We start from the raw sequence: 22,681 nt of genomic DNA, 5'->3' as shown, positions 1-22,681 counted from the left end.
ATAGACACTCCTGGTTAGTACATATCGAATTTACTTCTATAAATCTCGAAATATGTCATTATTTGCTCAAGCTATGTGTGAATGTTATATTGATTACTCAAAATGGCGTTATTTAGAATTTGAGAATAATATTGGTGTGAGTATATTACATTGTAACGTGTTAGATACTTACACCTGTTTTACACCAAGTGTATTTCAATTGCATTTATTGCTAACTGTCCCGAAACTATTGAGCTAACTGTTACCTCTATTTTTCTTCACTTATGATTTTTTGTCCTAAAAAGGGACACTTTTGAGAAAATCGTTAATCTGACTGCTATTAAATAAATGAGTTTTACAATCCATTGGTTATGCACTGGCACTGTCAAAAATAGTATTTCAGTGATAACCTGAATGATAGTGCAATCTCAACACCGATGACCTATTTGTTTGCACCTCTGACAACATGGCGGATTAGTCACCACCCCCAAATAATAGAAATAAAGTGAAAAAATAGCCGGTCCAATTGGAAGCTAAATCGTGGTTTCGCATAGACCATGTCAAATAAATGAAACTACCCTATTAGATGTATATTAAACGTGCATTCAATGAAACATTGCATTGTGACATATGAGTAAACAGAATCTGTTTATATGACAAAAATAAACAGTTATACTGTAAATGCGGGGGTATGCAGTGCTTATGTTACATTTTTAAAGAAGACAAGAAAACATTCCACCTTAAAAGTTGCTGGTAGCCTTTGAGCAGCAGTCTATAGCTAACGTTAACTAGTAAAGATGAAAAGGCAGCAAAACATCCTTTCATTCATCACTCACTCTCACGGTTTCTTTATTTGTGATGCATTTGCAAAGAAATATTACAAAGCCAGCCTGTTAAACTTGGCCAATTTGTGCTGCACCCACAGTGCCTGCAGGAAATGAAAGCTTGCTTTGGTACATTTTCATAGTCTAGCCTATTAGACGAGCTTGACCTCTGCATGCACTGCAACTTTTCCTCAGAATGAATGTTTTGAATGCGGCTTAATTTGCTTGGCATAAGCAAGTAAATGAACTACTTGTGTTTATTTGCTTATAAGTTATATTGCTTAATGCCACGCTAATTACAACCTACTACATCCATGGTATCGCCTAATATTACTTAGCTAGATGTTTGGCTGACTTCCAAGTAATATTCTCAACATGATGAAACTATTCATAAAGTCAGTCTAACATTTCATCGCGTGGTCAGTTATAGTTGACTAATAAATGTAACCTTCGAAACGAGCCACAACTGCGTGCGTGTCATAGGTATTTCGGTACTTAAACAAATAGCACTACACCTCTAGGAGTAGGAGACCAAAATGACAAATGAACAAGCTTTTTTCAAGGTAAATCAAATAGATACTTTCATGATAATATAATATGTTTTCCATGTGTTCCACTCTAGAAAGTGTTACATTTTTTGCTACATTTGAAGTAGATCATCTAACTTTTTAACTGGACCAAAAAAGTCCAGTTAAATGTTACAGTAAACATTTGGGCAAAATTGTCCCTAACCCTAAATCATTTATCGGTTCATTTTTTTTCCTTTTCTTTAGTTTTGGTTATTGTAAAATTGGTCTTACGTTTCATTCCGAGTGGCATTAAAAACAGTCTTAAAAAGTCTTAAATCTAACTTGCCTTAAGCTATAGGAACCCTGTATAAGGATACTAGATATATCCCAGCGAAATTAAATTGTAAAAATATTTTGAAAATTTCATAGGATCTAAAAATTAAAGTCCCATTAGCCATAATATTTTTTTTTCTTCAACAGTGAATATATATTTTTACATAGATTGCATGAATTTAAAACATATTTTTGACAATAAAAATATATTTTTTGTATGGCAACGGAAGTATATCAGATGTCTATGTTGTTTAACAGTATGGTCTGTTGGTTTGATCTCAGTAGTTTACAATGTGCAGCAGGCTAGCTAGTCCCATTCTATTTATATAAGGTTTGCTCTTGTTATATCCACATCTCTTAAATTAAACCCATTCGTGTTATGCACTGTCAACACTGTAAGGCATAGTGATAATCTGATGCAAATATCAGATGCGTGTGCATGAATGGAGAAAGTGATCTAAGAAGTACTGTATTTTAAAACATTCAGATTGTAATCAAGGGATTTCTGCGTCTGTTATTGATTCTTTTCGTCAGTCATCAGTCATTATAGTATGTCCTCCTTCCCTGCGATCATGTTCGGCCTTCTATTCTCCCACCCTGTGTCTGGATTTCCTCAAGAACCGCAGATCTCAGAGGAACAATTTAATTACCAAACTGTTTGAAACTGTTTGTTTCCATGGTGGGAGGGATCAGCCACAATCTTTCCTGTTCGCCTCAGGGTCCTGGAGGCATAAAGATCCTCAAGGGAAGGTAGATTGCAGCCAATCACTTTTTCAGCAGAGCAAATAATCTGCAGTCTGTCCTTGGCAGTGGCAGCAGCATACCAGATGTTGATGGAGGAGATGAGGATGGACTCAATGATGGCGGTGTAGAAGTGCACCATTATTGTCTTTGGCAGGTTGAATTTCTTCAGCTGCCACAGGAAGTACATCCTCTGCTGGGCTTTCTTGGTGAGGGAGCTGATATTCAGCTCCCACTTGAGGTCCTTGGTGACAGTGGCGCCCAGGAAGTGGAAGGACTCCACAATGTCAACTGGGGGGTCACACAGGGTGATGGGAGCGGGAGGGGCTGGGCTCACAACCATCGCCCCTGTCTTAAGAGCATTGAGCTCCAGATTGTTCTGGCTGCACCAGGTCACCAGATGGTCAATCTCCCACCTGTAGGCAGACTCATCCCCATCAGAAATGAGCCAAATGAGGGTGGTGCCCTGGATGGACTAGGCGAACTGCAGGGGGTCCAGGAGTGGGTCTGTGATGGCTTTGAGGTGGGACAAAACAAAGCACTCAAAAGACTTAATTACCACAAAGGTGAGGGCGACGGGTCTGTAGTCATTAAGTCCTGTGGTACTTGGTTTTTTGGGGACAGGGATGATGGTGGAGGATTTGAAGCAGGCTGGCACATGGCATGTCTCCAGTGAGGTGTTAAAGATGTCAGTGAAAACCAGAAACATCTGATAAGCACAATGCTTCAGGGTGGATGGAGAGACAGAGTCTGGTCCAGCTGCAAAATTATATCGCCCATCCTGTGAGGAGGTTTTTAAGAGAGAGGTCAGTCTGTTCTGGATGTATGTAATGTGTGACATAGGGCATAGACTTCCCGTCAGAAAGGCGGCGAAAATATTCTAAATATAGCATACACTTAAACTGATTTTTTAGGTTGGCCTTTTTTAGGTGGCTAAAATAGTTTTTTTTTATAGCTTCAGTAGGCCTACTTTCGATACTATTGAATGTATAATTAACAGAGATCATATCATTTTAAACACGTGATATCGAAAAAGTATCGATACTTTTGACAACCATAGTCCTTTTACACATCACTTACTAAAGACTGACTTTTACTGTTGATGTTTGAGATCACAATTTACTGTTCTCATATTTGACTATCTACGTGGCGTGAGCAGCACTTTAGCAGAGCAGCAGCAGCAGCTTCAGTCCTCCGTCTGTGTCCACACAGGATGTAGGTCACCTGTGTTTTGGCAGTGCTCAAAGCCCAACACACAGTCACTGTAGGTACTCATGTAAAACGGAAGAAAAAACAGAATTGAATCATAAAAATATGCTCTGGGTTCTGTTTCCCATGTATGGCTTAGTGCAAGTAAAACACAAGCCGTTACGCAGCCTGTGTAGGCTGGATTTATTAAAATAGAAGCGTAAGCCTATCTGCTCCGTCAGACGTGAGTGAGATGGACGACTGAAACGCTTCCTGTGTAGACATTCACGAGGTGGCCAGAAACATGACGCCAAATGACTATTAATGTTGCTTCGTAAATTATGGATGTGTGAATAGGAATCTGTTTGATAATATGTTTCCCATATCACCTTAAAAGGTCATATGTCCATTTGTGCTGGTTTAAGTTAACAGTTAATTCATGGAAACCTGTGATGACTGACTGAAAACTGTGCCACATCTCTTTTGTGGAGCAGTTTATATTCTGGCAAGAGCAAGGTTTTAGAAAATTGGATGCTGTGAAACGGCTAATATGATAGCTTCCTCCCTTTTGGACTCTGGCTTTCAGTTCCTTCAAAGGTCAGCACTGTCGAGATGATTTGTAGCATTGTTCCCATACTTTACTGCGTACTTTATATGTACCTGGAGGATTAAAAAGTATATCCACCAAGGGGCAATTTATGGCCAAATCATCCCTGACTGACACCAAAATTTCTTCCTTGAGAACCTCTGATTTTGCACAAAGCAACCATAACAAAACATGGCGACACATAAAGAGGTTATTGTTAATGCTAAGCTCAACAAAAGTGCTAGTGGCAACAACTTCTGTTAGTTTCTCTTTAAACTTTAAGCCACTGTTTAAGTCTTCTGCGGACTTTACTTCACATCCTATTATATTGGCCGTATACTGTTCATGTCCTTAATTGCATTTTGCAGGTGTCTAGGGTTAATTTCTGAGGACTTTCACAACCAAACACAGGACACATCATGGGTCCACAAATGCATAGAAAAAGAAACTATATCAGTGCTATATCAGTGAAAGGTGAAACATCTAAAAGGGATTTATGAGGTTGCCTCTGGTGTTTTGGTGTTGAGTATATTGAATGTACATGGAATGCATCTCATGTTTCAGGCATCAAAGCATTAAATCAATTTAAATTGGTTTCAGATATGCAGCCAGTCTTATCCTATTTGTGCGATTGTTGCAATCTCTTAATCGGCTGCTTGGATTCGTACAATATTTGGTTTGTACAATCTAGGGTCATGACTAGGGATGGGGATCATTCATTTTCATTGATATTGATACCATTTTCAAGACTCATAATGATCCAAGTCTTTATCGATACCACTATTGATACTTTTCTATTAAGTTGGTGGAAAGACAAGATGACAATAAATTCTTAAGAACTGGTATTGCTTAACTGTGAATCTGTGACTGTTATTTGCCTAGCCTTCAATAAACACTGCTGATGCTGGTCATTTATTTGAAAAGGAATACACAGGGCCACTTCAACATAACGTATAACTATGAGAATAGTAAAATAATATATTAGCAGCAATAAACACAAACTTATTACTATGTTTTGTTTATGTTTCAATAACTATTTTGCTTTCACACTAAAGTGTTGGTTAATGTCTGTATTGTCACTCACAGAGATTGCATATTTTTGGATTATAATCAATTGGATTATTATTGTCAACAAACGGGACTTGCTAGTTAGGGGAAGTTGAGGTGCGTGCACTTCGCATACCTTGGTTGGAGGACGATGATTGTCCCGCAGCTAAAGTTGGTGGTGTTCCGACTCGAAGACAGTCGTAAGTACTGCATTTTGGCTTTAACTGATGCGCAACGTTGAGGTACTTTAGCATTGACGTTGTGTTCCCCCCTTACAAGAAATTAATTTAGAACATAAATGGCTTCCTCTTTATCATTTGCTTTACTGAAATGTAGCCAAGCCTTTGACCGCTTTGCACATTCAGCCATCTTAGCAAGCAGCCAATTGACCAAATGAGAAATGACGCAAACGAGTAAGGCAATTCAATTCTTCTTTGTTTAGTTTAACGTGTTTGGCAGGCAATTCAATTGAATTCATAAACTTTATTAGACAATCAATGTATGTTTGTGCACCGGTGATTTGATTTAAATGACATGACTCTTGTCTCTCGCGACATAACATTACGTTATAGGACCCATTAGTCTCGATAGCAGTATCGATAAGCTCGGACCTTACTGATTTTCAGGTTTTGAGATATTTGGAACCGGAGCCTTATAGAACCGGGTCTTGAGCCCCATCCCTAGTCATGACTCAGTTGATGCATAAAATTGGGTAATGATTGATCAAAATGGGAGTGGCTTATTACAACAAATGTAAATTTGTGGTGTGAAAAAGTGTTTGCCCCCTTCCTGATTTCTTATTTTTTTGCATGTTTGTCACACTTAAATGTTTCAGATCATCAAACACATTTAAATATTAGTCAAAGATAACACAAGTAAACACAAAATGCAGTTTTTAAATGAAGGTTGTTATTATTAAGGGAAAACAAAATCCAAACCTACATGGCCCTGTGTGAAAAAGTGATTGCCCCCACCTGTTAAAACATAACTGTGGTTTATCACACCTGAGTTGAATTTCTCTAGCCACACCCACGCCTGATTACTGCCACACCTGTTCTCAATCAAGAAATCACTTAAATAGGACCTGCCTGACAAAGTGAAGTAGACCAATAGATCTTCAAAAGCTAGACATCATGCCAAGATCCAAAGAAATTCAAGATCAAATGAGAAAGAAAGTAATTGAGATCTATCAGTCTGGAAAAGGTTATAAAGCCATTTCTAAAGCTTTGGGACTTCAGCGAACCACAGTGAGAGCCATTATCCACAAATGGCGAAAACATGGAACAGTGGTGAACCTTCCCAGGAGTGGCCAGCCGACCAAAATTACCCCAAGAGCGCAGTGACGACTCATCCAAGAAGTCACAAAAGACCCCACAACAATATCCAGAGAACTGCAGGCCTCACTTGGCTCAGTTAAGGTCAGTGTTCATGACTCCACCATAAGAAAGAGGCTGGGCAAAAATGGCCTGCATGGCAGAGTTCCAAGACGAAAACCACTGCTGAGCAAAAAGAACATCAAGGCACATCTCATTTTTGCCAGAAAACATCTTGATGATCCCCAAGACTTTTGGGAAAATACTCTGTGGACTGACGAGACAAAAGTTGAACTTTTTGGAAGGTGTGTGTCCTATTACATCTGGCGTAAAAGTAACACCGCATTTCAGAAAAAGAACATCATACCAACAGTAAAATATGGTGGTGGTAGTGTGATGGTCTGGGGCTGTTTTGCTGCTTCAGGACCTGGAAGACTTGCTGTGATAAATGGAGAATGTCTGGCCATCTGTTCGTGACCTCAGTGTGGCTGAATTACAACAATTCTGGAAAGATGAGTGGGCCAAAATTCCTCCACAGCGCTCTAAAAAAAAACTCATTGCAAGTTATCGCAAATGCTTGATTGCAGTTGTTGCTGCTAAGGGTGGCCCAACCAGTTATTAGGTTTAGGGGGCAATCACTTTTTCACACAGGGCCATGTAGGTTTGGATTTTGTTTTCCCTTAATAATAACAACCTTCATTTAAAAACTGCATTTTGTGTTATCTTTGACTAATATTTAAATGTGTTTGATGATCTGAAACATTTAAGTGTCAGAAACATGCAAAAAAATAAGAAATCAGGAAGGGGGCAAACACTTTTTCACACCACTGTATATGAAGTTTGCCAGTACTGTATGCTGAAAAACAGCCCCACACCATGATGTTTCCACCTCCAAACTTCACTGTTGGTATGGTGTTTTGGGGGTGATGTGCAGTGCCATTTCTCCTCCAAACATGGTGTGTACTATGGCATCCAAAGAGTTCAATTTTGGTCTCATCTGACCAGACTATATTCTCCCAGTATATCACAGGCTTGTCCAAATGTTGTGCAGCAAACTTTAAACAAGCTTCAACGTGCTTTTTCTTCAGTAATGGAGTCTTGCATGATGAGCGTGCATACAGGCCATGGCGGTTGAGTGCATTACTTTTTGTACTTTATTGTACCTGCTTATTCCAGGTCCTTCTGAAGCTGTCCACAAGTGGTCCTTGCCTCTTGAACAACTCTTCTGATAATTCTTTAGACTCCTCTGTCAGAAATCTTGCGAGGAGCACCTGGTCGTGGCCGGTTTATGGTGAAATTGTATTCTTTCCACTTCCAGATTATGGCCCCAACAGTGCTCACTGGAACATTCAGAAGTTTTGAAATCCTTCTGTAACCAATGCCATCAGCATGTTTTGCAACAATAAGGTTGCGAAGGTCTTGAGAGAGCTCTTTGCTTTTACCCATCATGAGATGTTTCTTCTGTGACACCTTTTTTATAGGCCATCAGTTGGGACTAAACCAGCTGATATTAATTTGCACTGACAAGGGGCAGGATTGCTTTCTAATTACTTATTGTCTTTGCTGTCCATGCTTTTTTGCACCTCCCTTTCTTCATGTGTTCAATACTTTTTCCCTGTGTCATTTAACATTATAACACATAACTTAATTTATGGACATCTATGGTTTGATTTCTTTGCATGTGTGGATTTCATGAGTTGTTATCAACATCTAGTGAAATTTAATTTCAATAGCACCTTTTAAAAATATATTTACTGAGAAAAATGGTGACGTGTTCAATACTTATTTTACCTGCTGTATATTGGTGTCACTACAGTGGCAAGCAGTGTAAAATGAAAGACAAGAAGCAGCTCTCAAGAACTCACATCATAATAGTGAAATAAAACTGGTGTCAGGAAATGTAACAGCCACCTCACTAGTGGTTCAAACTATAAACCAGCACAAAAGTGACAACTACCAACAGATACATTACAAACACTAACAACAAGTAACATTTGCATTTTGGAACATAAGGCAGCTAACTGCTAAACTGCTTTCAGCACTAGGCAGTGCATGCTGGCAAATGTGGGCCGTCGCTATCGCTACAATACTCAGCACTGTGCAGCACATGTAGTAGAGTGCCTTGTACAGTCAAAGCAGTGTCTTCACAGTAAGTACTAACTAGTTTGTGAAATACATTGCTGGAAAGTTGATAAACGATGAACCCATCATTTTCCCCTTTCAATATAACTCTAATATATTCCCGTCCCTGACAACCATTACATCACTCATGCTTATCACAACTTTTTGCTGCGTTAGCGAGGTAGCTAGCCAGCTATAGATTGTCAGTCAGTAGCAAATTGAAAGGTAAGCATCAGAGCATCTCTTCATCATCCTGTAGCTCAGCAGATGACGGTGTGGTGGTAGTTTGACTCTGTTGAGTGTTAATTTTATGCTAAGTTGTTACCTAGTTGGTGAGATGCAATGCTGGAAAGTAAATGAATAACGTCCCCATATTGTAGTCACAGGAGCCTGTTTTTTCACTGGATATGTTGAACGTTTCCCCTGAACGTTTATAGCAGAGGTGCTGTTTATCTCTTGACTTGGCAGCAGCAAACCATGAATTAGTGTTTGTGACCGTTACATTAACAGCAAAATATTGCTAAAGATGACATGTTTGACATAGAGCAGAGACTATGTGGTTTAGTAGAGAGCAGAATGTAACTAAGTACATTTAGTAGTACTGTACTTTAGTGCAATTTAGAGGTATTTTACTATTTTACTACTATTAGTATTTCCATGGCATTTTCTGCTACTTCAGCAATTGACTGATACTGAACAGTGCTGATGTTTATCTAGCTATTAGCTATTATAATGGGGTGAAGGCCCTGTTGAAATGCAAGGAATTATTAGGGCTTGAGTGCAAACAGGCGGCAATTTCGTATCTTTGGCGATTTACAGTGGTTGTACTTTAACAAACTTGTCCTAGACCATTAATCTGAAACACTTCAAACTTGGACTACATATATAGAAGACCTTCACAATGAAAAGTTGCTCAAAGCGTGAGTTTTCGTCGAAAGGTGTGGCCACTATGGGGCGACGAATTTCGATGTTTCGCCATGAAACAGGAAGTGGTTTGTAACACGACTGTACATGGTCCAATCTCAACCAAACTTCATATGTTTGATAAGGGTCCCGCCCTGAACACACCTATATGACAATATTCAGTTATTGTCACAGCGCCACCTACTGGCAACAGGAAACAGCATGTTTTACACATTGATTAACTCCAGCCAACAGGTTGAGTACATCTGCTTCATTGTAAAGATTGTGAGTTTACGGCAAATGGCCTTGGCATGGGGGTACGGCTAATTTTTATGCTTAGCCATGACACAGAAAGCTGTAACTTCACTTTACATTGTCCCAGCTGCCCCAAATTTCACATGCTGGATAAGAGTCCAGGCTTGAACACATCTACATCCACAAACTGAGTCATAGTCGTAGTGCCACCTACTGACAACAGGAAGTCAAAAATTTAGCCCCTCCTTGTGGTTTCACCGCAGATGCCAAGACAAAGTCTCTTAGTGACATGACCTAAACCCAACAGGAAATCGGCCATTTTGAAATAGTGAAAAGGAGTATGTGATTTCAGATGTAAGAGGGAATGAATGAAAGCTAGATTACTAAATAAACTTCTCTAAGACCTAAATTTTAAATTCAGAGCCCTGTCCGACATCAACTCTGTATCATAGCGGCAGATTGGATTTTTGCCTACTTTTGCAGGTTGGTCTCAGACGAAATCTCCCAGGAAGGACCTCAGACTGTTGCTTCAGCTCCGGTTTCATTTCACGGCCTGCCAGCGAGGTGTAGCCCACTGGAACATGGCGGTGGCAGAGCATGCGTCAGACAGCAGTTTTTCTGGTGGTCCTCGGTTGCCACTGTTGTGGGATGCAAGTCTTTGATGCAAATGCTGCCGTAAGAATTATTCTTGGCAGGCGCTGTACACGATATATCTTGATCCGTAGACTGGTAGCTGGAGTTGGATAGAAGCTCTGATAAACTTCCTTTCTGTACTTGTTTAGATATACTTGAAAATAATTTAGTTGGCTGGTCGACACGACTTTCAAAGTTACTATCAAAGAAAGATTGACTGAAGTACAAAAAGCTTAACAAAAAGAAATTAGGCTTGCTTTCAGGTTAAGATATATGCAACTTAGGCGAGGAAAAAAAGGCAGGAGGAAGGAAATTCTGGAGAAAAGACAAAAACTAAGAGGAGTGTCGGTGAGCAGTTAGGGACTCCTTAGGGATAGATAGTGAAAAATGGACAAAAGAGATCTAATGGTTTTATTCACCACCAGGTGTAGGCGTTTGTTGGAGGCAGAGAAGCGATTCGATCTCAGCTTCCCCCAGCCCACATGTCGAAGTGTCCTTGGGCACTGAACCCCAAATTGCTCCTGAGTGTGTGTGAATGATTAGTTTTTTTCAACTGATGAGCAGTTGGCACCTGCCATCAGTGTGTGAATGGGGTGAATGTGATATGTAGTTGAAGCGCTTTGAGTGGTCAGAAGGACTAGAAAGGCACTAAATAAGTACAGTCCATTTACCATTAATCCGTTGATTATTTGGTATGTTAAGATTTTCCTTGTTGTTCGTAGCCAGGTCATGACTGTTCCCAGCTGTTAATCTTGTTGTCATGACAAGACACATAACTCTAGGAGAACCAGAGATTCTCAGTACCTGGTCTGGGAGGTGTCAGAGCGACACTTTTACTATTGGGGAGCGTTAAGTCAGCTTACAAATCCAGAGAAAGCTAAGAAAGAACGTTTATTGAAATCCCAGAGGAATTTCGCAAAGGCCATAAACAGTTCCTCCCTTTTGGCCTTCTCAAAACATTCACCCCAGTCCGTGTGGAGAGGTTGTTTCCTACACTGTCTTGCTAGAACAATGCCAAATTGGAGTAAGTGGAGTTTTTCCTGTTCTTCTCACTCTGCTGACAGTGTGTGAATGCAGCATGAACTAAGGAGGTCAACATGGTAAACTTAAGCATGTTAACATCGTCATTGTGAGCACTTTAGCGTGCTGACGTTCGCATTTAGCTCAAAGCAACGCTGTGCCTGAATACATCCTCACAGAGCTGCTAGCATGGCTTTAGACTCTCTCTTTATCTGCTTTTCCACCAAAAGTACCAGGAACTTCAAATCCCAGGAACTACTTTTCAAGGAACTACAAAGTTCCTTCAGCCCATTGTTGTGTGCACTTTTCTTCTGCAGTCTAAAGACCCAGGACGGTTAGGCAAATTACACCCACTAGGTTTCACCCATCACACAGCTGCATAACTCTATTGTTTTAACTTATTAAAGACATCACCTGCAATTGAGCATAAGGACCTTTTCTTATTTTAAGCTATGCACTCTCAACTTTTTTTTAATACTGAGCTTACCGGTGTATAATGGTGAAATTGAGAGCCACTACTTCCTCAGAGCGTTGTAATATTAGAATATGGTAACACAAGCATAAGTGTTACTTGTCTTTTTACATATATAGCAGTATATACTTGTTTTCAGATACAGGAACAGTCACTATACACACATTTAGTTCCACAACTATTTATTAATCTGCAGAAATATAAATATGCAAAATCAAGTTTTTGTGTCCTTCAGCAGGAGGCATGGGACAAGGGCTGCTGGTGTGGCAGGCAATCAACTCTTCAGTTAATGATTTAAACATTAGAGAGGATCCAGGAGCAGAGGAGACAGCTTGTAACATCTGGTTATCCAACAGCTGCATATGTCTGTGCACAACATTTGATTTTCTTGTTTTTGTTATCATCACCTTGTTGGTTTGAAATTTTTGCACTTGCTGACTATTTAAAAGCAGGTGTGCTGGAACATGCAGCTGGATACCAAAATTAACCAACTAACATTTCAGTAATGTGTCAAACCACAAGTGCACATCAGAGCCTTGTATCACTGTATCTCTAAACCAGATCAGGAAAGACTCATATCTCTCGCTCTCACTCACTCACTCACTCACTCACATTTGTGGCCTAAAAGGATCAGGCTTTCCCTTGTACAGTGTGTCTCTCAGTAAAGCTGCTCTGCAGCTGCAGGAGAGGCCAAGGAGGGGGCCCGAGTTTTGCCAGTGGGACCTAAACACAGAACTCCGTTTATGGCCTGGACAGGAGGTACACACATAGGCCTTTCTATATTTTGCATTTCCTAAGCCCTCAGTTCTGTATGAGCCAGGAGGAATGCTGCAGAGTTTTGGGTCTAGACAGGGTTAAACCAACACTACTTCTTCCTTTGAATAGGCCTAAGGTGGGGTTAGTGAATCTCCTCAATGGGAGGAATTTGAGCTAACAGCTAAGACAGTGTTAGAATAGCATATGAATTGAGTCCATAACTTTAGAAGTTGTGTGCGTCTTTGTAGCCTTTTTCACTTTTGGAGACACTGTAATTTCTTTAAGTGGCAAAAATATAGGCCTACCTTTTTTTCTCCAACTTCGACACAATGCACAGTATCCCATTCTCTGCTTCGTCTGATATCCAGCTGTTCACCTTTAACAGTTCAATCAGTTAATTCCCTGATATTCTCATCTGGCTCTTTGTTAAACACCTCATGACTTAATGTGGATTGTTCATTTCCTTGCTTGCTAAGTAATGTCACATTAGCAGGGGAGTGATAGCACACAATGCACTCTTTCAGCCGAGTCAATGTGCTATCTCAGCTTGTTGCTAAAATACTCAGTCTGCCAGGTATTTGTTAGTTCCTAAATTATTTCAGACGTTAGCTCTGCTGACTGGTGTTTCATTTGAAGGGTAAAAAAAGGATGGCTTTGGGAGTGGGCATGTTGAAAATGTGTTCCTGAGTCACTGGTAATTTCCATAAGGAAGTGGTAACGTGTTTAGAAAACAGTTAAATAAATCAGTGTACTGTAGCAGAATGTACACCTTACTTTGTTAGCTTAAGGCACAGGACAAAACCTCCAGCAGCATCTCTGACTCTGTTCATTCCAGTAATAAGACATAACTTGGCATCTTGGCAGATGTGAGTCCACTAAGTGAGAGGATTATGGATTTGTCACAAGAATTATCTTTAATTGCAATAAAACTTTCTACAAACAATCACTTGAGTAGCTATTGGGCATGCTGTCAAATGTTTCCTCATTATCATAATGAATATGAATATCTTACCATCCTTAAAATATTTTATTAATTATGTTCACCAGAATTCATTATAATCAAAATGAACTTGTCTCTGACATAAACCCTTCAGTGAGCAGTAACCCTAAGTGGACTCTTTGAGTCTTGCTCTGTCAAACTAATACACTTCACACCCTTCACCTTTAGGAACCATACGAGTGCTTCTGCCCGTTTTAGCCCGTTAACTGCACACTGAAAGATTAACATTAAGGCCTGGTCACACCAGCATTTAAAACGGCAGAATTTCCATTGGAATTAATTGCACCATTCACTTTTATTTAACCTCCTCTGTTGGCGTAAAAACTGCTCATCAATAGAGCAATGGTTTGTAGACAGTTATGAGACAGGAGTGGATGGTACAAATACGTTTTTTTAATTAATTGTGTGAACTTAGTGTCCCGTTAGTGACCGAGCTAAGCTAATGAAGTAATAACTTTTTTTATATAGCACCTTTTCAAAAACAAAGTTACAAAATGCTTTACAATATAAACATATATTTTCTAAGTCTGCAGCGGAAAGGATTGACCTGATCTTGGTTAGCTGTCTCATTTGAGCATCGCAGGACTGCACCACTTTAGTCACCTGAGCATCAAAGGACAATAACACCTAGATTGTGGGCCTCTTTTCAAACATTATTAGACAAGGCACCCAGACTAGAGGAGAAATTATTAATGGTGCTAGTACTAGGGCCACAGGTGGACATCCAATTTTTAATCTTGCCGAGGCAGGACATAATAAAAGATGCATCCGTGGTACCAGGCTTTATTGGGACATACAATTGGGTGTCATCCACGTAGCAGTGCTAATCAATGTCATGACTACACATGATTTGGCCCAGGAGTAGCATGTATATGGTAAACAGGAGGGGACCCAAAATAGATCCTTGGGGGACCCAATAGAGAAGCACGAGAGGAGGCATCTCCAATTAGTTGAGTGGAGACAACTTTTTCTAAAATCTCAAATAATAATCTCAAATGTTCTTTAAAATAAAATTAAGACTCTTAAAGGTGGCGAAACATTTCATTTGCTAACTGACAGCTAGCAAGCTTGCTAGCTTGGAGAGATTTATTTTCCCTTTTCAATAACTTTATCAAACAAAATGTTGTACAATGGTGAACAAAATGCCTGACTTGCATTAGTCCGGCTGGCTAGCATGTTAGCAGTTAGCTTGCCAGCTATAGCAGCACCTACTATTCAATTCAATTCAATTTTATTTATATAGCTCCAGTTCATAACAGAAGTTATCTCATTGCACTTTTCCTATAGAGCAGGTCTAGACCGTACTCTTTATAATATTAATTACAGAGACCCAACAAATCCCACCATGAGCAAGCATTTGGCGACAGTGGCAAGGAAAAACTTCCTTTAAGAGGGCAGAAACCTTGGACAGAACCAGAAACAATGGTGGGCGGGCGTGTTAGGTTTTGAGAGAGAGAGAGGTTTTTTTTTGGGGGGGGGGGTCTGGTGTGACCAGGCCTTTACAGAATCAGAATTAGAATCAGCTTTAGTGGCCAGGTATGTGAACACATTCAAGGAATCCGGTTTTTCATTGCTCTCAATGTACATTTATAGAAATAGATATAAATACAGCTAAAAACAAAGACAACAAGCTCAACAAATTAAACAAACATTTAGCTACTATGTGCAAAGATATGTATATATATATATATATTTAAAACTATACAAAACAAGAGTAACATTGTTAAACAGTAAGACAATTAGTGACAATTAGTGTGCCCACATGTCGAAGTGTGCTTGGGCAGCACCAAATGGGGTGAATGTGATATGTAGTTGAAGCACTAGCGAGTAGTTGTAAAAAGGACTAGAAAGGCGCTATATAAGTACAGACCATTTACCATTAGTGTACAGTGCAAATGGTGCTGAAATAAATATGATTCATTTAACAGGTTGCTTTATATACCTGAGATAGGTGGATATGGCAGTATATACAGTGGTGTGAAAAAGTGTTTGCCCCCTTCCTGATTTCTTATTTTTTTGCATGTTTGTCACACTTAAATGTTTCAGATCATCAAACTAATTTAAATATTAGTCAAAGATAACACAAGTAAACACAAAATGCAGTTTTTAAATGAAGCTTGTTATTATTAAGGAAAAACAAAATCTAAATCTACATGGTCCTGTGTGAAAAAGTGATTGCCCCTCCTATTAAAACATAACTGTGGTTTATCACACCTGAGTTAAATTTCTCTAGCCACACCCAGGCCTAGTTACTGCTATACCTATTCTCAATCAAGAAATCACTTAAATAGGGCCTGCCTGGCAAAGTGAAGTAGGCCAAAAGATCTTCAAAAGCTAGACATCATCCAAAGAAATTCAGGATCAAATGAGAAAGAAAGTAATTGAGATCTGTCAGTCTGGAAAAGGTTATAAAGCCATTTCTATAGCTTTGGGACTCCAGAAAACCAGCAGTGAGAGCCATTGTCCACAAATGGCGAAAACTTGGAACAGTGGTACCCCAAGAGTGCAGCAACGACTCATGTAAGAGGTCACAAAAGACCACACAACAACATCCAAAGAACTGCAGGCCTCAGTTAAGGTCAGTGTTCATGAGTCCCCCGTAAGAAAGAGACTGGGCAAAAATGGCCTGCATGGCAGAGTTCCAAGACGAAAACCACTGCTGAGCAAAAAGAACATCAAGGCACATCTCATTTTTGCCAGAAAACATCTTGATGATCCCCAAGACTTTTGGGAAAATACTCTGTGGACTGACGAGACAAAAGTTGAACTTTTTGGAAGGTGTGTGTCCTATTACATCTGGCGTAAAAGTAACACCGCATTTCAGAAAAAGAACATCATACCAACAGTAAAATATGGTGGTGGTAGTGTGATGGTCTGGGGCTGTTTTGCTGCTTCAGGACATGGAAGACTTGCTGTGATAAATGGAACCATGAATTCTGCTGTCTACCAAAAACTCCTGAAGGAGAATGTCTGGCCATCTGTTCGTGACCTCAAGCTGAAGCGAACATGGGTTCTACAGCAGGACAAATGATCCAAAACACACCAGCAAGTCCACCTCTGAATGGCTGAAGAAGAAGTGAAGACTTTGGAGTGGCCTAGTCAAAGTCCTGACCTGAATCCTATTGAGATGCTGTGGGATGACCTTAAAAAGGCAGTTCATGCTCGAAAACTCTCCAATGTGGCAGAATTACAACAATTCTGCAAAGATGAGTGGGCCAAAATTCCTCCACAGCGCTGTAAAAGACTCATTGCAAGTTATCGTAAACGCTTGACTGCAATCACTATTTCACACAGGGCCATGTATCTTCACCTCACTGTCTTCAAATGTGTGGTTTGTAGCTTTTAGATGCAAATGCACGGTGCTCTGCAATCCTGAGTTAGCGTGTCGTCTGTGCTGATAAAGTCTTTTGTGAAGTGGCTGTTTAGTCTCAACTATGTACCATTCTTTGCAGTTTTCCTCACTGCGTTGAATTGAATAAACTACATGTAGTTTATTCAATTGACAGTGAGGTGAAGATTCTAAGTAGAGAGAAGAGTTGGTTTGAAAGAAGAGTCAAAGAAGCCATTTTTGCGAAAAAAGAAAACCCCTCTTTAAACAGAAATGGTGGTCTGAGATTCAACTTGCCAACCGTTTCCAACATTGTATTAACACCTTGGTCAAGCCAATCAATCAGCTAATCAGGTACTTAACAGTGATGAGGGAGGTGCAGCCAGAAAACAATAGGCCTGATTACTGGGCCATCATGGAAACAAAAGAAGGTCAGTTTCAGGTGAAACTAGGCAGGGTAAACAGCAGACACTCAGGAAGACTCCTCCCTGAGGGCAGGGCTTAAGCAACACAGAGTAGCTTAAATTTCTGAGTTCTCAGACCATGTTCACAATTGAGAATGACTTCCGGATGGGAGCCGAAAGGTCTTGATTCTGAAAACAGTATCCAGATGACTACGACTGAAACCTTTTCTACGATGGAACACTCCTGGACGAATGAGGGACTACACCGTCGTGTTTACTTGTGTTATCTTTGACTAATATTTAAATTTGTTTGATGATCTGAAACATTTAAGTGTGACAAACATGCACAAAAATAAGAAATCAGGAAGGGGGCAAACACTTTTTCACACCACTGTACATTATGCACATTGTGTAGATTTAAAAGTGATAATATTTACATAAACAATGAGATAAATTTACAGGTACAGTTTGTGTCACAGGGTTAATGCACTATGTGACTGGTGTTAAGAGTGATGGCCTGTGGCTGGAAACTGTTCTTGTGTGTGATGTGATGGATTTGCTGTGATGTTTCCTGCCTGTTTCCTGACTCTGGATGTGTATAAGTCCTGAATGGAGGGCAGGTCAGCACCGATGATCTTTTCTGCAGTCCTGACTGTCCATTGTAGTCTGTTCCTGTTCTGTTTGTTGGCCAATCCAAACCAGACAATGATGGATGTGCAGAGAACAGACTGGATTATTGCAGAGTAGAACTGCATCAGTAGCTCCTGAGGCAGGTTGAACTTCCTGAGCTGGCGCAGGAAGTACATCCTCTGCTGGGCTTTTTTGATGATGGTGTCGATGTTGGACGCCCACTTTAGGTCCTGGGAGATTGTGGATCCCAGAAACCTGAAGGCTTCCACAACAGACATCGGGTTGTTGGATATGGGGATGCGAGGCAGTGTTTGGGGGCTTCTCCTGAAGTCATCTCCACAGTTTTGAGAGTGTTCAGCTCCAGGTTGTTCTGACCGCACCAGAGGGGCAGCTGTTCAGCCTCCCATATGTATGACTCGTCACTGTCCAGCAGGGGTCCTGTGATGTCCTTCAGGTAGGTCAACACTAGTCTTTCAAAGGACTTCATGCCTACAAATGTCAGGGCGACAGGCCTGTAGTTATTTAATCCTGTGATTGAGCGTTTTTTTGGGGATGATTGTGGAGCATTTGAAGCAGGTGGGGACTTCACCCAGCTCCAAAGATCTGTTGAAGATCTGTGTGAAGATGGGGGCCAGCTGATCAGCAAAGACTTTGAGGCTGGAGGGTGACACACCGTCTGGTCCTGGTACCTTCCTTATCTTCTGTCTCTGAAAGAGCTGACAGACATCTTCTTCACAGATCCTGAGTGCAGGGGGTCAGTGAGGAGGGGTGAGGTGGTTGTTTGATGTCGGGGTGGTGAGGGGTGTGAATGTGGGCATGTCAAATCTACAGTAAAACACATTCAGGTCGTCAGCCAGTTGGTGATTCTCCAGTGTGGGGGGGATGGTTTCCTGTAGCTGGTTATTTCCTTCAGGCCTCTCCACACTGACACAGGGTCGTTGGCTGTTTTTCAACTTCTCAGTGTATCTCCTCTTGGCTACCCTGATCTCCTTTGTCAGCGTGTTTCTGGCCTGGTTATACAGGATTCTGTCCCCACTTCACTAGGCCTCCTCCTTGGTCTGACAAAGCTACGTGAATTTAGCTGTAAATCAGGGTTTATTGTTGTTGTATGTGCAGGTTTTAGTCGGCACACACATCCTCACAAAAACTGATGTAAGTTGTCACAGTGTCAGAGAGTTCATCCAGGTCTGTGACAGGAGCCTCAAAAACACTCCAATCAGTGCAGTCAAAGCAGGCCTGTAATTCCAGCTTTGTCTCGTTGGTCCATCTCCTCACAGTCCTGACCACAGGCTTAGCAGATTTTAGTTTCTGCCTGTATGTTGGGAGAAGATGAACTAGACAGTGATCAGAGTCCCAAAGCTGCATGGTGGACAGAGCGATAGGCGTCCTTTAAATGTCCAATATGTAGGATTGTGGCTAGGTGGCATCTAGCAGTGAAATTGCAGTTTGCAACCATTTAAATAACGCTCTTCCAAGCGTGTAGGAGAAACTATTGTGGCCACGAAACACACGAAAAGGCCTAAAGCAGCTTAAATAAGGCGCCTTGTATGAGATTTGGCAATTGAATGCGTAGAAGGGAATCAGCTGAGTTAGTGATTGTTTGTCCATTCTGGGCAACTGTAGAAACATGGTAGTGCAACATGGCAGCCTCCGTGGAGGGGACCTGCTCCCTCTGTAGATAAAAACGGCTCATTCTAAGGTAATGAAAACAACAATTCTTATTTTTTCAGGCAATAATTATACAATATTCCATTTCTGCCAGTAGCTCCTCCTAAATGTTACATACTGGATCTTTTAATACAGTATAACAATGGTCCAGAGTATCCCTGGTGGGACACTTAATGTGCTGTCTGCATTTTGGCAGTTCGTGGCTGAGGTTTGCTCTGTTAAAATCCCCCAAGAACGATGGGCAGGGAGTCGGGATGGTTTTTCTCCACGTCATCTGGTCACGTGTTGTGACGCCTCAACCAACACAGGTCTGAGGTGGGAGACCTCTGCAGTTCAACATCTTGGGAAATATGCTTAATTGCGTTCTTGCCGAGAGAATACTTGTTCTTTGACTCACACCATCCATTACAGCACAAGCTGGGTGTAATCCGGACATTACAACATAGAGCCCAAGAAGTGCCGACCGGCTCAGAGGGTAAGAAGAAAGAGGAAAGGCATGTCCAGAGTGCACTCTCAGCCTGTGGTTACCCTACTTGGGCTATCAACAAAGTTAAGAGTCAAAAAAAACAGGACAAAAGGGGAAAAGAACCAAGAAGGAACGGTGTCTCCATTCCTTATGCATCTGGACTGTCTGAAAAACTACAAAGGATCTTTAGACAGCACGATGATCCTGTTTTCTTTAAACCAGGCAACACTTTAAGACAGAAACTTGTTCACCCTAAGGACAAGATGCCCACACAAAAACAGAGCAATGTTGTCGTATGTACGATCTTCGAACCCACAAAAATGCAGAACCACAAGGTAGCTTAGTCACTTGCTTCACACTTTATTATAACAAGCATGGATATTGGACCGGGGTGTAGCAGTGGAGAACAGGCAAGGTGGAGATGGCTGAAGAGGCAGGCAGACAGGAATCCAGAGAACAACAGGAGCTGATCACTAGCACAGGATAATCCTTTGGGCAGAGCAGAAGACAGGATCAAAAACACGAGGAAACAAAATATACTTGCAAAGTACTTAGCTGCGTATTTCTTAGCAGAGCCTTGACGTAGTGGTCGTACAAGGACGATCTGGCGTCAGTGTAGTGGAAGAGTCTGGCATATAAGCTGTGGAGACTGATGAGTAGATAGAGGACAGGTGTGCCGGTGATCAGCAGCAGGTGAGGATTCATGGAGCCGGTGACATACACACATACACACACACACACCTACAGACAAGTAGGGGACACACAGGAAACACCAGGAAGGGGAAACAACAGAGAACACAGGGCTGAAGAGGCAACGGTGGCAGACTACCACAAATGTAGTTTACTTAATTCAATGCAGTGAGGTAAACTGCAAAGAACAGTACATAGGTGAGACTAAACAGCCACTTCACAAAAGACTTTATCAACACAGACGACACACTAAGGATTGCAGAGCGCCGTGCATTTGCAACGAAAAGCTACAAACCACACATTTGAAGACAGCGAGGTGAAGACAGATGACTACGACTGAAACCTTTTCTACGATAGAACACTCCTGCATGAATGAGGGACTACACCGTCTCACCGTTTTATTTTCTGTTCTGTTCCGTTGTGTGACAGTGATTTTTTTTTGTAGTAGTCAGTTACAAACCTGCTTTACATGGAAAGCAATTTAAAAACTTGGTAGATATCAACATTTCTGAGAATCGTCACATTTTGTTTCAAACTACTTTTAAGGTGAACCTAATTTAGTAGGTTTAAATTGGAGTGAAGTTTCCAATGCAATTGCCCAAATTAAATTCTAGGTTCAGGTTGTGAAAAAAACTTTAGTGTACTGTGGCTCTAACCCTGTGAAGCTCATCCCTGTAATCAATAGCTCAAGCTTGTACCCAGTAATGCTTCTCAACATACCCAGACCTTATCTAGGTCCTTTGGCTTCTCTTTCTGCTTCTCTTCAACCCACAGAGTCTGACAAAAGTAACCTTTTTAAATATAGAAAGTTGTATGTTCTGGACTGCCAAAGCCTTTTTATCTACCATTACAAGAGCAGTGGAACAGATAAAACTTTGGCAATAACAAACCAATAAAACTCACATTATTGTTCCCTCGCAACATTTTTTATTCTTGGTGTTACTGCAGTTTGCTCTCTATGTTTCTACTGTTTTACATCTACTCTTTTCCAATGTTGAAGTGGTACACCACACAATATCTATCTTTGCGGCCTATTGACTTGAACGGTGGATAAAACAGTTTTCTCCTTCACAAAGAAAGAGGCTGTGGTTAGTTTGGATTCATGTCTCATGGATTCCAATCATGGCCTGCATTTATGGTGGAAAAAACAACCACCTTCTCCACTGTCAGTGTTCATTATGTTCCAATCATATTTTTGCTAAAAAATGGCAAAATGAAGAACTCAAGTCTTCATATACAACCCTGTCAAGTTTAGTATTAATAGGTGATTTTTACAGCCATCATACAAACCTGCAGGGGGTGTTTGATACTCAAAAGATAGATTTTTGGTATCACTGTAAGAAGACTTGTTAAGAACAATTGTAGTCTAAAGTCTTTTCTTTCATTTTCTTTTAAATCCAAAAGCTGTATTTTCAATATTTTGTGTGATGATCAATGGAGCCAGTTTGTGCTTGTGGATATACCACAAATTATTAGTATTTGTCAACCTTTTATTGTTTGTCTTCTAACTTCTCTTCAATTCTTTTATCCGTTTTTTTCTTCTTTGTGGATCGCATTAAGTTGAATATACAGTAAGTGCTATTGTTTCATAATGCACTAGTCTAATTGTTGCTTTAACTTAACATATCTTTCATGACCGATGTGTTGCGTTTCCTCAGCCTCGGAGCCAGTCGGTGAAAGAAGCAGTGGGCAGAAGTCGAGGAGGAGTCCTCTACAGATGCTTTATGATGGTGACCAGGTCAGTCCTCTCTAACCACGATCCCCTAACTTTACTGCAAACAGTCTGTAGTATCACTCCTTATTAAGGTCTGAACT

The 22,681-nt window shown here is 40.7% G+C and overlaps 1 protein-coding gene across 7 annotated transcripts in view; it reads left to right on the top strand.

Moving 5' to 3' along the window:
* The window catches only part of LOC122869361 (carbohydrate sulfotransferase 11-like), a 46,172-nt gene that overhangs the window by 7,531 nt on the left and 15,960 nt on the right, over positions 1 to 22,681 (top strand). For 4 of the 7 annotated variants that reach the window (XM_044182357.1, XM_044182331.1, XM_044182305.1 and 1 more), the window contains one exon: positions 22,525 to 22,604. In XM_044182357.1, the coding sequence (XP_044038292.1) occupies positions 22,584 to 22,604 (21 nt within the window). In that variant the 5' untranslated portion in view covers positions 22,525 to 22,583. Of the gene's footprint in view, positions 1 to 22,426; positions 22,438 to 22,524; positions 22,605 to 22,681 lie in introns of those variants that run through there. The other 3 variants (XM_044182297.1, XM_044182349.1, XM_044182341.1) reach the window with 2 other exon arrangements.

This window comes from Siniperca chuatsi, linkage group LG2, assembly GCF_020085105.1.
Source record: "Siniperca chuatsi isolate FFG_IHB_CAS linkage group LG2, ASM2008510v1, whole genome shotgun sequence".
Taxonomy (NCBI): domain Eukaryota; kingdom Metazoa; phylum Chordata; class Actinopteri; order Centrarchiformes; family Sinipercidae; genus Siniperca; species Siniperca chuatsi.
This window is presented reverse-complemented; position numbering and strand designations above follow the sequence as displayed.